This window comes from Peromyscus leucopus, chromosome 20 (assembly GCF_004664715.2).
Source record: "Peromyscus leucopus breed LL Stock chromosome 20, UCI_PerLeu_2.1, whole genome shotgun sequence".
Taxonomy (NCBI): Eukaryota; Metazoa; Chordata; class Mammalia; order Rodentia; family Cricetidae; genus Peromyscus; species Peromyscus leucopus.
The window spans coordinates 12,755,810-12,771,174 of record NC_051080.1 but is presented as its reverse complement, the minus strand read 5'-3'; the positions used below and the strand labels follow the sequence as shown (position 1 = coordinate 12,771,174).

The 15,365-nt window shown below is 41.8% G+C and overlaps 1 protein-coding gene across 1 annotated transcript in view; it reads left to right on the top strand.

The window, feature by feature from the left end:
* The first annotated feature begins 603 nt into the window (after window positions 1-603).
* Lrrk2 (leucine rich repeat kinase 2) overlaps window positions 604-15,365 on the top strand; it is a 144,625-nt gene continuing 129,863 nt past the window's right edge. Inside the window, exons 1-5 of the mRNA XM_028869259.2 lie at window positions 604-1,054; window positions 1,233-1,318; window positions 7,363-7,472; window positions 10,804-10,892; window positions 14,216-14,350. Coding sequence (XP_028725092.2) covers window positions 898-1,054; window positions 1,233-1,318; window positions 7,363-7,472; window positions 10,804-10,892; window positions 14,216-14,350 — 577 coding nt within the window. The 5' untranslated portion in view covers window positions 604-897. The remainder of the gene's footprint in view (window positions 1,055-1,232; window positions 1,319-7,362; window positions 7,473-10,803; window positions 10,893-14,215; window positions 14,351-15,365) is intronic.

Here is a 15,365-nt window from a genome sequence, read left to right as displayed (position 1 = left end):
TCTCACACACACACACACACACACACACACACACACACACACACACACACACTACCCCTCCTCTTTTTTCTACCTCCCTTCTCTCCTTCCTCTTTCCTCCCCCGTTTTTCCTCTTCTAGATAGGCTCATTTAGCCCTGGCTGGCCTTGAACTTGGTATGAGGCAAGGACGGCCTCAAACTTCTACGGTTCCTATCTTCATCTCCCAGGTGCTGGAATTACCAGTTGCCCATTCTTCAGATCCCTCGTTTAACTTTAGACTTCTGGACATCAGTGCTAATAACTAGTTCTGGCCAGGAATGACGTTCAAGGGCTGTTTCTTGCATCTTTTATTTCACCGACTATCCTGTGTTCCCTTAGTTCCATCCTTGAGAACTGGGAGCTCAGTCAGAACTCCTGGATCCTGCCTTGCAAACCCAAAAGAACTGAGAGGCCTTTTGGCAACCGGAGCTTCAGATAACTAGCAAGCAAACAACTCATGCCTTCCCCCACACCAGCAAAAGCCACAATCATCACCGAAAAGTCTATGTAGCTGACCGATTTTGATTGTTAAAAGCTGCATCCTTTGGGGGGAAATGACTCCTCTCCCCATAGGGGGAACTCTTAAAGAAACCATTTCTCCCTCCCGCCCCCCGAAAGGGGCCAACTGGGCGGTGTCCTCTTTTCCCAACGCCCCTTTGCTATTCTTAGATCGCAGGGTGGCAGCTTTCGCTTTTCCCCGGCGGAGTTCCCAGCGCTGCTCTGCGGCTGGGAAGGCCGGGCTGAGGCTGGGCCGGGGCAGCCACGGTCGCCGTCTGGGCGCGGCCGGAGGCCGAGGGTTGGGCCTGCAGCGGAGGCGGCGGAGCCGTGCCGAGAGCAGCCAGCCACCTCCCAGGCTCGCCCGCAGTCCCCGCCGCACCATGGCCAGTGGCGGCTCGCAGGGCTGCGAGGAGGAAGAGGAGGAGGAGGCTCTGAAGAAGTTGATAGTCAGGCTGAACAATGTCCAGGAAGGCAAGCAGATCGAGACGTTGCTCCAGCTCCTGGAGGACATGCTTGTTTTTACCTATTCCGACAGAGGTAATGCCCGCAGCCCCTCCCTCCTCTGCAAACTTTATCCCGTACTTGGGGTGCTAATCTTGGGCACCCCGCTCCTTGCCTTCGGGGAGGAAGGAGCTGGGATCCTGGGAAGGTCGAAAGGATGCTGTGGGTTGTGACTTTGTTTTCTTCCCCTCACTTCTTCCCTCTTCTTCTCCAGCCTCCAAGTTATTTGAAGGGAAAAATTTCCACGTGCCTCTGTTGATCGTCCTGGACTCCTACATGAGAGTCGCCTGTGTGCAGCAGGTAAATGAGCCTTTCCTTCTGTTCTGAAGACCTTTGTATGATAGGCCTTGTGTCCCGGGTTCTCGAGATTAGCTTCTAGAGGGAAACCTTGTCAATTGTTAGCCACTACGAGCAGAGGAGAAGCAACTTTATTAACTGACAGGCTCTAGACGGTGGTAGCAGCAAAAATGAAAACAATTCTCTTACCGGCAAGGTGAGTTCATTAACTTTTCAAGCTATTCTAAACATTTTCCTAACATACACAGTGTTCTTCATAGGACATTGCTGTGATTAATTCCAGCAAATGGGGCGGGGATCAAGTTAACAGGAATAAAACAGTCAAGTGAACAGCAAACTTTCAAGGGTCAGCTTGTTTCCATGGTTTTAAATTAGCAGAAGATGGAGTTCAAGGCTCTTCCTGCAGGGTACCTTGCAGTGTCCAAAGAAAGTGATGTTTCCGGAATCCCCCTGTGTTTACTTTTCTACTTTGTAGCTGTTGTCCCTCAAAACGGATACAAAAAAGTGTACCTTCTAGGATCTGTGTCACAGAAAGTCCAGAAGTAGGCTAAGTAATTAAATGTGATTTTCAAAGCAGCCCCAGATAATTAAAGTGTATCTTTCAGTCAAGACGGAATCATTTCTAAAGGTACTAACTTCCTTTGGAGTTTTGTGATTTGGGGAATTGAAATCCGTTTTGTCATCCCAATACTAAGACTTGTAGGGAACTCTGGAGGTGAAGTGAGAATATTCCTTCATATTGGTTCTGGTAACTAGACAGAAGTAAGGCTTATTTCACTCTCCAGATTTCCTCTCCCGCTCAGGTTCTCACAGTAGAGCCCAGACTGCCTGGAACTGGCCATCTCCCTGCCACAGCCTCCCCACTGCTATGATCACAGGTATATATGATGCACCCGGCTTTAGTTTTCTTGTATACAAGCACACTTATGTCTGCAACAATGTATTTTTCCAAATGTGAATTACTTTCTATCTGGCTAATGATTTTCAGGTTATTACTAAACAACATCAAGAGAAACATGGAGGCAGATAAAGATACTGTTCTTTTTTAGCACTTGAGTCTGAAATTTACCCAAGGAATATGAATCATTTTTAAGGAGCTTTCTGCTTGCCACCTACAGCATCCTTCTTGCTTCATATTCAAAAGTGTCTAATTCTAGTTGCCTACACTACCAAGCACTATAATTGGTAGTCTCACCCCTGCTGGGTAAAAAAAAAAAAAAAAAAAAAAAAAAAAGCTGGGGAAAACTGGACCCTGTTTTTCAGTCAGCAGGGTCCAGAAGAGAGTAGCTGACTTGTGAACCCAGGGGAGTCTGGAACACATCCATTGTTTGATTCTTTCTCCTTTCTTCTCTTGCTCCTCTGTCTATCTGTCTCTGCACCATCTCTGTCTCTCCCCTCCTCCTTTCTCTGTGCTGAAAATCAAAATCTGGGACTTGGAATGTGCTAAAGCACTGATTACTGACCTACATCCCCAAACACTCTAATTTCCTCCTTCCTGTCACCCCACTTCTCCCTCCCCCTTTTTTCTTTGTCCCCCTTGTCTGTTTCCACCCCTTCCCCTTCTCTTTATTCTCTTCTCTTCCTCTTCCTCCATTTCCTTTTTCTCCTTTCCTCCCTCCCCAATTCTCTCTCTTTTGTTTGTTTGTTTGTTGTCTTTTTGATGCTAGGAATTAAACACAGGGCTTTGCATATACTAAATAAATGCTCTACCAGTGAGCTAGCTACACACCCAACCAGGACATTCTAATTCCTGATCATAGAAAATGCCCAAGCGTGGGCACACTAGTCTACAATGGCTCTGATGTTGTTTGGGTGGGGGCAGGGGCAGCAAAGTGTGTTAGAAAGGAACGGCCTTCAGTTTGGTAATAGAGCAGAATAAAATCAGCACATCTGATGTTCTATTTGTATCTATCTGTGAAGGGCTTTATGCATATTACAGTAGTCGATTCTTACTGGAATCTCACTGTCCTTTGAAGAAAGCTGACCAATGTTTTTCCTTCGTCTTGATTCAGTTGAGAGTGAGTCCCTGGGGGAGCTTGTAAGACAGTGAGGTCTCGAATCCCTTCATGCCTTCAAAATCTCCACCAGCTGGTGCTGAATTCATAAGATGTGTAAGCGAGCAAGAGTCCAATGGCTTGGCACGGATCCTATGAGCATGGACAATGGCCACATCATCATTGGTCTTATCAAAGGGATGTAGAAAGGGGTCTCTCTCTACCAAGATTTTCAAGTCTATGGGAAAGTAATATTTTCTTTTAAATTTCTCCACATAATTGGTATACACATAATTAGTAAGAGTTTCCTTTCCTCTTTCTTGCATTCAGTTAGCTAGAAGTACCAAATGGAGATCTCTCCATGAATGTAAGGTGTTTGGTTAGTTCTCTTCAGAAATGCATGTTAAGGTTTCTTGTTGGCGTCATCCAATGTGATATTGCAGACTCTAGAGTTTTACACTTTTCTTTACCTGTGCTTCTTTGCAAATGCAGTTCTTGGAGCGCTGCTGTCAAGCTTGCCCTGTGCATTCCTCTTCCGGTCATTTTCTTCTGCTCCCCAATGTTATCTCTCTTTTTCCAAGTAGTTCCAACCTTTGAAGAAGGAGAATCAAATAAATGGAAGTGTGTTAAGTGTTCTACAACCCTTTAACTTTTTCCACTTGTTCATGAATGGGATGCTTAGGTTTATAGAGCAAATTATAGCAGAGAAAAAACTGTGTCGACCTTAACTGTGCAGGGTAAGAACTTTCTCTCTCTGAAGGATAAGTTCCTAATTGAAAGATTAATGCATCGCTTGTTACCCCTGCTTTGATGCTGGAGATTTCGCTTAGTCACGGAAGCGCCACTCATGGATTACAGGCTCAGCTGCGCGAATGGATCTTTCTGCCAAGCAGTTATTGATGCTGTAGCTTTAGCAACCTGAACAAAGCAGGTTTTCTCAGTGAGTCAGCCTTATACAGGTACGGACAGGAATTTAGCATCCTATAATGCATTTCCTCATTAGAAGCTCATCAGAATGCTACTTTTTTAAATGCCTGGGGGAAAAGGCTTCATCGAATTTTTAAAATCTCAGAAACAGCTGGTTTCTAAGACAGCTGGATTGTTAAAGTCTGTTCTGCTTACATAGAAGAGGGTACCAACTTAAACATGGGTAAAAAAAAAATGACTGTTAGAGATTTCTGTCTTTTTTTGTTTGTTTGTTTTTCAAGACAGGGTTTCTCTGTGTAGCTTTGGGCCTTTCCTGGAACTCACTTGGTAGCCCAGGTTAGCCTCGAACTCACAGAGACCCGCCTGGCTCTGCCTCCCGAGTGCTGGGATTAAAGGCGTGTGCCACCACCGCCCGGCGAGATTTCTGTCTTTTAAAGGAAGTTGCAATTATTTGAAGGGAAGTAGTGGCAACATGAGGCAATTCACGCTTAATTCAAAAATAGTATAGTAAAGAGACTCTAGCATGAACAACGTTGGAAAGAGATGGGACTGGAGAGATCACATGGATTTTTGTCGTTGTGAGGTGCCTCCTATCTGCTCATGTAAACATACAGACATGTGCCACTCCCCCTTAGTAAAGGAATGTCAGTTTCTCACCATGCCATTCAGCTCTTTGTATTGTATATCTTCACTCTTCTGTCCAATGCCATTCAGGTCTTTGTGTTGTATATCTTCACTCTTCTGTCCAGCTTTATTCGACTGCAGTCCCCTCCCCTGCACACAGTTCTTGTCGCTGGCTCCCCACTCATCTTATGGCTCATGAGTTTTGAACTGTGGCTGGAGTCTTACCTCTGCCACATCTAGTCTTCCTTTGAGTAGTTCTGACTCACAGTCAATCTTACTTCCAGGATTCATATTTTTTAACATGTATCATAAGTCATGTGTCTCAGACACCCTTTCATTAATGGTGCATTTCATTACCTGTGTGCTACCTTGCTAGAAATGTTCTGTTTTGTTTCTTGATCATATTGAGTATCGTTCTTTAGCATGTAGGAAGAGTGGACGATGCTTCAGATTTACAGCGGTAGTGGGAAGGGTGGGCTGATCTCTGAGTTGGAATTGGGAGTTTGTATTTTTTTTTTCCAGAGGGAAAGAATGACTTATTGATGTTGGAGTCATATCTAATGGACTGTGCAAAGGCATTTTAAAATGGGGCCTGAAGAGGTGACTTAGTGGTTAAGAACACTTGCTGCTCTTTCAGATGACCTAGTCTGATTTCCAGCACACATATGGTGATTTCCAACCATATGTGTAATTCCAGTACCACCTGTACTTGTTAGATACAAACTAGAGTCCTTGGCAAGAGGAGAACGCAACGGAGAAATTACCTCCATCGGACTGGCCTATGAACAAGTCGAGAGGACATTTTCTTAATTAATGATTGTGGGAGGGCCCAGTGCACTGTGAGCAATGTCTTCTCTGGGGAAGGTGGTTAGGGATTGGTTATGGATTGTATAAGACAGCAAACCAAGCAAGCCAGTCAGCAGCTTTTCTCCACAGTCTCTGTCTGATTCAGTCCCTGCCTCCAGGTTCTTACCTTGAGTTCTTGCCTCAGCTTCTTTTGGTGGTAGATTGAAAGCTGTAAGATGAAATGAACCCTTTCCTTCCTGAGTTGCTTTTTAGTCCTAGTGTTTCTCAGAGCTCCAGAGACACCTGCTAGAGCACGGGAGAGTTGGCACCATCTTCTGGCCTCAAGGAATCAGACACAACAGTGTCATATATGTACACATGCAGACAAAATGTTCGAACACAGAAAATGAACAAATCTTTTAAAAAGGCATATGTAAGATGCATCAATAAACTCTTACACCGCACGTAAGTGTGGAGAGTTTTAGGATACTCGGGGCCTCACAGTTCACAGTTAGACATTGAGGGGAATGTAAGGGGCACTTAGGTGTTCTGCCTCCTATAATAGGTCCTTTTCTTTTTCCAGTAACAGATATAGGTTCAATCATAGGACAGTACTATGCATAGGCCTCTGTTACCCAAGGCCAGTCATTTCACTTTGCCATAAATATCTCCAGCTTCCTCCAATTCTCCGTTCTGAGCCCTTTCCTCTTCTATAATCAAAATCTTGAATTCTTGGGAAAGATTATGTTAGATATTTATATGTTAAAAAGTAATACGGTGCAAGTATAGCCATTCTTGCCTAATAATTTTAGTGTGTCCTTTCAAATTGTTCTTTATTTTGTTTGATTTAGATAATGAGGATATCTATTTTGTATTTATTCAGGAATGTCATAATACTTTTGTGTTCCAGTTGAATGTGGTTTTAAAGCAATATGTGGTCAAAGCACATACCTTATTTTAATTTCTCAGAAAGCATTTTAGGGTTAAATAAAATGATTATTTAAAAGTGATATAGTTATCTGTTCTACGAAAAAAAAACCCAGAAACTCATGATTGGCTCATCTACTACAAGCCTTTAAAAAATGTGGCTATGGGGCTGGGAACATAGGTCAGTTGGTACAGTGTTTGCCTCTCATACAGGAAGCCTTGGGTTCAATCATCCTTAGCATCACATAAACTGGGTGTGATGGTACATGGTTGTAATGCTAACATTTTGGATGGGAAGGAGGATCAGAAGATCAAAGTCATTTGTGGCTACAAAATGAGTTCAAGACTAGCTCAGGGTATATGAAATACTATCTTGAGAAAAAAAGTAAATGTGCTGTGGGATGGTCTGTATGTTAAATGTGTTGCTCTGATTGGTCAATAAATAAAACACTGATTGGCAAGTGGCCAGGCAAGAAGTATAGGCAGGACTAACAGAGAGGAGAATTGAGAGAACAGGAAGGCGGAGGGAGACACTGCCAGCCACCACCATGACAAGCAGCATGTGAAGATGCTGGTAAGCCATGAGCCATGTGGCAAGGTATAGATTTATAGAAATGGGTTAATTTAAGAACTGGATAGCTAGAAGCCTGAGCCATTAGGCCAAACAGTTTAAATAATATAAGCGTCTGTGTGTTTATTTTATAAGTGGGCTGTCGGACTGCCAGGGCTTGGTGGGACCTGGAGAGAAAACTCTCCAGCTACATAAATGTTTACCTTTCTTGCTTTCAGGTGGGATGGTCACTTCTGTGCAAATTAATAGAAGTCTGCCCAGGGACATTGCCGAGCTTAATAGGACCCCAGGATATTGGAAATGATTGGGAGGTCCTTGGTATTCATCAGTAAGTATGACAGATGTGTGAAAATAAACGGCACTGAAACATTGTGGACACCCTTTTGCCATCCAAAACCATTGTGTTAAATTCCTTCAAAGCAGATACGTTTTTCTTAAATCAATAACTTATATTTATCAAGATCTTTAAACTTAGATTTGTGAACTAGAAAACTAAAATTGATGGTAAAACATCAGGTGAGATGATTTTACTAACACAGTTCTATGATTATATAAATGGTGAAGTTTGTAGATGTTTGAGAATAACTTAAGACAAAGCAAGATGAGGTCTTTCCTAGTAAAGGTGGAACTGATACAATCCAGGAATTCTTTAAAAATCATGGTAACTAAGAAGTTACTTCTGTAAGCATCCATTTCAAAGTCATGCTCCACTGTCTTCATGTGCACACTTGCGTGTGTCTGTGCATACTAATCTCAGTGAAAGTAGCCTGGCTTTCAAGAGGAAGAGAAAAGAGGAAATGAATCCCTCTCAGCCCTCTGAAGCACAGTCTAGGTGACTGTTTACCAGTCATTTGGTTGAAGCTCTCAACAGAATGCCTCTAATAAGACCACATGTATAGCCATAATTAGGTAAGACTTTTTGAAGAAAAATTTGTATCTAGGAAAACCTTTTTTAAAAAGTAACTTAGTTTCTGGAGATTTATGAAAATATCCTCTGTCATTAGGTACCCTCTTATCTAGGGCCACAGTTAGGAAGATATTTTACTTCCAATGCTACATTGCTTGAGAAAAATATGTTTTATTAAAAACTGAATTTTATAACTCTTACCAGAAAATTTAAATGGGGTAGAACAGTGTGTCTGTTCCTTAGGGAGTTAGTATCAGCTTTAGTGTTTCCATGTTTCACCACTTCTAACATGTAGGTGTTGCTAGTTTTTAGTCTCTACCCTCTCAAGAGTATGGTTTGAGAAAAATAACCATTTTCAAACTAATTTTTGAAACTCCCTGTGTCAGTTCTGTAATATTCAGTGAAGACCTACCTACAGTATACTTATAATGATTCATTGTTCTAATTTAATTTCCCTTTTGTTTGTTTGAGATTTCCCAGTCTACTCCAGGTTTATTAGTTAATCTACAATATCAGAGTCTGCTGGAAAGCTCACCTCCTCATATTCCAGAACAAACCTACCATTTGGGGAGAACTATGAAACTATTTCTTTGGGAAATACGTTTATGTATTCACTCACCCATTCTCATGCTTACCCACTCAAGTCCATTCCTCCACCCCCATTGGTTATCTGCACTCCTTCTCTAAGTGAAATTTGGGCCTGTGACCAAGGGAGAAATCCTGTTCTCTATGCTAGAACATTTTGGGAAACATTTTGTAAGACCTTTTCCCCCTGTGGCCAAACTTTTCCCCTCCAAAATTGATGAATACCAAAGAGGGAATCCTGTCTATAGTAGTCATGTGAAGGATAGTGAGAATGTGTTTACTGCTCTAGTTAATGGTGTGAACCTATAAGAGCAGAGCCTAAATATGAGGCAGATTAAAGTCTATGCAATAGCCAACTTTATTGAGAGCATCAGACAGTTTATACCATGAGGGTCAAGAACAGTCACATGAGTATAGTATACAATCACAAGGACAAGCCACACATAGCAAACAGATGTTTTTTCCATAGAGACCAATAAACAAATAATAACATCCAATTGAAATGAATGATTTGAAATAAACTCATTCGTATCTGCTATACCCCAGAAGGGCACAAAAACAAGTTCCAAGAACAATTCCATCTTTTTGGAGAAACTGAGGTCACAAGACTCTTGTTCCTTTTCTCTTGGAGTTTTCTCACAAGCAATCAGAATTCCCCTTGCACAACTCCATTCTTGGACTGTGTTCTAACAGAATGGAACAGGAAGGGGTAAGGCTAGAATGGGTAGGTAGAGTTATCAACAGTCCTTACTAGGAGACCAAAGGACTTGTTTTTTAAATATAAAAGAAGCTGTGGATGGCACCAACTCTGTCTTCTTCCAACAGTATAAAACCAACAACTACCAGGCAGGAAATGGTTAAAGGTTACATTTGAGACTGATAATACAGATTAAAAGTGAGTGAATTTGAGAGCATGTACTGTAGATATGAGTTCATTATTACTTCATCAAAGTAATATATATATATAAAGCAATATTACTTTATCAAAGAAATAATTTTAATATTAAGTATATCCTTAAGGTTATATATAAATGAACTTTATTCAATCTTCCTGTATGTTAATATATAAACATGTGTGACATATAATTAATAAATTCTTTATGACATATCCAAGGCATCTCCTCTGGATGTGGATACTCTTTGTGGTGCTTTGTGTGTTAATGACTAAGTAGGGCCATTTAGTGAAATATAAGCAGGACTTAGCTTTTCTGTTGAGACACAGAATAATACTTTCCTCCTAAGTCTTTTCACTCTTTCCAGTGATGTGGGGCAATCTGCAGGCCTTGTGTCTAGTAGGCAAGTACTCTGTCATTGTCCTACATGCAAGAATAAATGTATTGGTTTCTCCCTCTGTTTCCCTCCAACTTTACTGAGATATGGTTGATAATTAGAAAAATGTATAGAGTCAATGTATTTAACTTGACACACAGAATCCTGTGAAGTATTTGCCACAGTGGAGACAAATCATATTCCTGGTTATTTCATTTACTTATTTGTATTTGTTATGCTGGTGGAGATGGAAACTGGGGCCTTGGGCATGCTAGGCAAGTGCTCTGCCACTGAGCTACACTCCAAGCCAGGCTGTCAATTTTATAAGCTTGGTTTAAGTTTGTACCAAGAGGAAATGTATCATATGAGCTTTGCTGAACAGAACAAAATACAGTAAGTGTATAGGTGAGTGAAGAACAGTACTCAAATATTGTTTTAGATGTTATCGAATCCGAGTCCAAACTTCCATTAACAAAAACTTACATTTAGGTTGGCATGGTGGTGCACACCTTTAGTCCTAGTACTAGAGAGGCAGAGGCAGGTGAATCTCTATGAGTTTGTGGCTAGCCTGAACTATATATAGAGAGTTTCATGCCTGCTGGGACTACAGAGTAAGAACTTGTGTCAAAATGCTTTTATTGATTTATTGACTTTGTATGTATGTACCTGTGTGTGTGTATGTGTGTGTGTGTGTGTGTTGGGGGGAGAGACATGCATGCCATGGCACATATGTGGGAGTCAGAGGACAACTTGTGGACATCTATTCTTGCTTCCACCATGTGGGCTCCAGGGATTGACCTCAGGCTATTGGGTGTGGCATCAAGTGCTTTCTCACTGGGGAGTCTCCTTGGCTTCGCTGTATGACTTTCATTGTCCTATGATTTTGTTTTTATTCCAGGCTGATTCTTAAGATGTTAACTGTCCACCATGCCAATGTGAATGTGTCAACAGTTGGACTAAAAGCCTTAGATCTCCTGTTAGATTCAGGTGAGTGAGGACTGAAAATGCTTGCTCCTCATGGTTGTCTGGGTCAGTGTGTAAGCTGATCACCTATGATTTCTAGAGAGTTTTCCTATGCCTGTCTTCTCCACGCTTCCTGTTCCTCTGTCTCTCAGAGGTCACCCAGCACCTTGGTTCTGAATGTTGTTTGTGTGTCCCTCCCATGTTTCTAGTTCCAACCTGGCTTCCAAAATCTGCTTCCATAATTCACACTCCTGGTAGCCTTTTCTGTGTACACCCTCCAAGTCTTTTCTGCAGTTTGTCTTTGATAAAGCGGGTAGCAGTGTTTCTTGAGTGTTTGCTAGATGTAACATGCTTTACAAGCTTTCAAAACCTATGTCACCCCAGATAGGCATTTTCCTTATCTTTCTGGGTGAGAAACACTGATGAGCGGAGAGGTGACCTCAGCCACCAAGTGAGTGACACAACCAGCATGTGACTCCACACACCAGACTCTCTCCCTCAGGTGACTTCTGCCAAGAGAGGAACAGACCCAAGATGAGATTTTGAGATGATGTGATAGTTGTGATCATTGCCCTGATAGATGGGCCATGATTGTCAAAGACATACTCCGGAATGACTGGGAGTTTTGTTCAATGAATGGGAGGTCATGTGGAGGTCAAGAGAATTTCATGTGGTGTGCACAGCTTCAGAGGCCTTAGAAGACAGAAGGGAGGTTGCATAGGGAGTGTGAGACATCAGAGTCCTAATTAATCATGCTAATGAAGACTCTCAGGAGAGAGAAGGTGTAAGGAAGGACCGGGGCAAAGAGGACAGCGGACAGGAGAGTCCTAAAGAGCCTTTGATTCAATTATTTAAGCCTTATCCTTAGGAACTTCAATTTTTCCTTGCCTCATTTTCATTTGTCACAATTGAGCACTAGCCCCGGTGGCCCTTCCGCAGTGGTGGAAATAGTCCATGCGTGGCCCAGGGTCCGAGCAAGCAGCTCTACACAACGGTTGAACATTTGACAGGGAAAAAACTGGACTTTGGTTTTATTTAATTTTTTTCTTAAGATTTATTTATTATGTATGCAGTATTCTGCCTGTATGTGTCCCTGCAGGCCAGAAGAGGGCACCAGATCTCATTACAGGTGATTGTGAGCCACCATGTGGTTGCTGGGAATTGAACTCAGGACCCCTGGAAGAGCAGTCAGTGCTCTTAACCACTGAGCCATCTCTCCAGCCCAGTTTTATTTAATTTTTATCATTCACTTTGAATTTAAATAAACCTATGTGGCTAGGGCTGCCTAGGCAGATGGGATAATGCATTGAGAGAAACAGTTGGAGGGTAGTGAGAAAACTAAGAGAAATACAATGAAACTTGCCACAGTGCAGATAACAGCTAAAGTCCCATGTGGGGATTACAAATGTAAGTGACCAGTCTAAAATTGCTTGAGTGCAATCTGACTTTTGATTAAGTGTCTCCCTTCAGAGTGCAGACTGGCCTTGGACTCTCTCTGCAGCCCAGGTTTGTTTGGAACTCACAGTCTTCCCGTCTCAGCACTCCACAGGCCAGATGCTGGGGTTACCACTGTAAACCAGTCCACCTGGCTGACCTTTTAATTTTTAATTCAGCTCGGCCTCCAATTAGCTATTGAGCACTTGGCAAAGTCACTTGGATTACTTAATCTCTTTATGCCTCTGTTTTTTGATTCTTGAATTGGGGTTTGGACCTATCTTGTGAGGCTGATTCAATGTGTTATAATGAAGAGAATCAACTAGTGACTGACACCTTTGTATGAGAAAAACAATCACTATGAGGCTCAGAATTTAGCTTAGTAGTAGAGCCCCGACTTAGCATGTATGCTCTGAGTTTAGTTTCCATTGTCACATGCACACACACACAAACCTAGAAAAAACTGTGTTTGTTGCTACCACCCCTATTCCATGACAGTTACTTTTGTAGACAGAATGGATGTTATTTGTGCTCCACCTTACATTGGGGCAGGAAAGTGCTGTTCTAATGCAAGTTCAAAGAGACATTGGGGGAAGGATTTAAAAGAGCAATGGGTATAGCATATCCAGACTTGAGTTAGGCATGGGCTCAGGACACTGATATAGTAGGATATGTAAAGGATCTGGTTTGATGTACTTAGGAGTGAGAGAAGGACTTAGAAGAGTCCAACAAAGGACTTCGAGGATCACATTTAGGTTTTAGAAATACAATGCAGGGAGTCAACTATCAATAGTTAGGTAGAAGTTGGGAAGAAGCAGAGCAATTAAGCAACTATTTCTGCATTCTTAGGGAGATGGGAAGAGGTCCTGGGTAGGCTAGGAAAGCTGAACTAACTTCTTCAGAGAGAGTTTTTGAGTATTTAAGAGCTAACACTTGAATGGTTTGGCTCTTGATGAAATGAGTTGGCTCATTGAAAATGGAAGAGAGAGGGAATTTGGAAGGATAACGACTGGGAAATTTTTCTTGAGTGGTTGTTAGATGATGGTTTCATTGATGATGATCAGGAGAAAAAGTAGGGTCAGTTCAGGGTACCCACAGAATATTTAGATGGTAATGGTTGCTGGGGAGTTAGCTCCGCGGTAGAGTGCCTACCTAGCAAGCGCAAGGCCCTGGGTTCAAGGCCCTGTGTTCGGTCCTCCTCTCTGGAAAAAAAAAATAGATGGTAATGGTCAAGGGGAAGATAAGAATGTATTTCAAGATTATAAGATATGAGGCCTAGGCTTTGTGTGTGTGGTGTGGTGTGCCAAAAATTATAAATATGTAGTAAAGTGTAGATGGAAACTTCTCTCATCCTGCCTTGCCCAACAGTCCAGACGAATCTCTCCCACCCATGGTCCTGCAGCAGCTTAGAAAATAATTACATGGAGGCATATATTAATTACAAACTGTATGGCCTATGGCTCAAGATTCTCACTAGATAGCTCTTAGAACTTAACCCATTTCTATTAATCTATGTGTTGCCATGTGGCTGTGATGTGACTGGTCTGCTGACATCTTGTTGTTCCTTGGGCAGCAGGTTCATGTCTCTCCTGTCTCTGCCCCTTTTCTCTCTGTATCTCTGCTTGGATTTCCTGCCTGGCAGTAAGCTTTCCTGCCATAGGCCAAAACAGCTTTATTTGTTACTCAATGGGAGCCACACATATTCACAGCATACAGAAAGAGATCCCATAACAGTAAAGTGGTTGTGAATTTATTTCACTTGGAAAGAATTTGCTATGGATAACATTTGGGACAATGAAATGGTCTACCAAAAATAAAAGTCCATAAAACATTCATAGGCCTCATGCAAAAATTAATGTATCCACTGCTAAAAACAACGATTTACTTACAGCATATTGTTTTCTTCAAATTAGGTAAAATCACTTTGCTGATACTGGAAGAAGAATGTGATGTTTTCTTGTTAATTTTTGATGCCATGCACACATATTCAGCCAATGATGAAGTTCAGAAACTTGGATGCAAGGCTTTACATGTGCTGTTTGAGAGAGGTATTCAAAAGTGTTAATTCTTTATTTTGAGGTATTTATAAGAAGAATGGCCTGTACTGGGAAAAGTTGGATATAATTAATGAGACAAAAATATTATCTACAATCATAGTATTTACAAAGTGAAACAAGCTTTGTTAGTCTCTTAGTTTGGTAACATTGCTTCTTCCTGTGGTGTGAATTTCACTCACAGGTTATAAATCATGTGGTTATCGTAGACTTCCTTCCATTGCATAACTGGGCTCGAGGTCCACTTTGCAAACTGGGTTGTATGGGTGTTAAGGAGGAAAAAGAAAACTATGAAGTCAAGTACGTGTTAAAATGGGGTTATGATTTTGAATCTCGTCAAACCTGAAATGGCTACAGGCTCTGCCTAGAGAGCAGGGTGCAGGCAGAGTGTCCTTGCGAACCACGGCAGTTTCACAGCAGCCTCAGAAACTGATAACAAATGATTGCACACTGCTGGAGCTGGTTTTGTCCAATCCTCTTACTGACTGGATGAGGAAATGGGTTGGAGAAATGAACAAGTTGTCCGGGGTGAACAGTTAGTTAGCACACAGTGGTTGCTACTGGTTTGGGACCCAGCTCTTTGATGGTCAGGCTTTGTAGAGGAGAGTTCACTGCCTATGAAGAGCATGAGAACTTCATGTGTCTCGGGCTGCCTTCTCTGTGTTACATCTTGCACCTAAGCTTTGATAAGAATTAAAGGATACCACTTAAAATTTGTTGTCTCACAGGGCCTGTACTCTGTATTTCTGTTTGGGCAAGTTCTTACGCATGAAAGAGACTGTCACTATGCTCTCATAAGTGCTGTGTCCTTCCAGGACAGATAGACACAGACTAATGATGGCTAAACAGGAAAATCTTAATCCAACGTTCATTAATACTTAGGGTTATATTATGTTGTTATATATTTTATAAGTATAAGAAGAAAACAATTTTTGAATTTTTTCAGGAGTATCAAGTTCCCTGAGACAGTAATTAGTTAATAAAGTTAATCTTGAAAAGTTAGTTAATA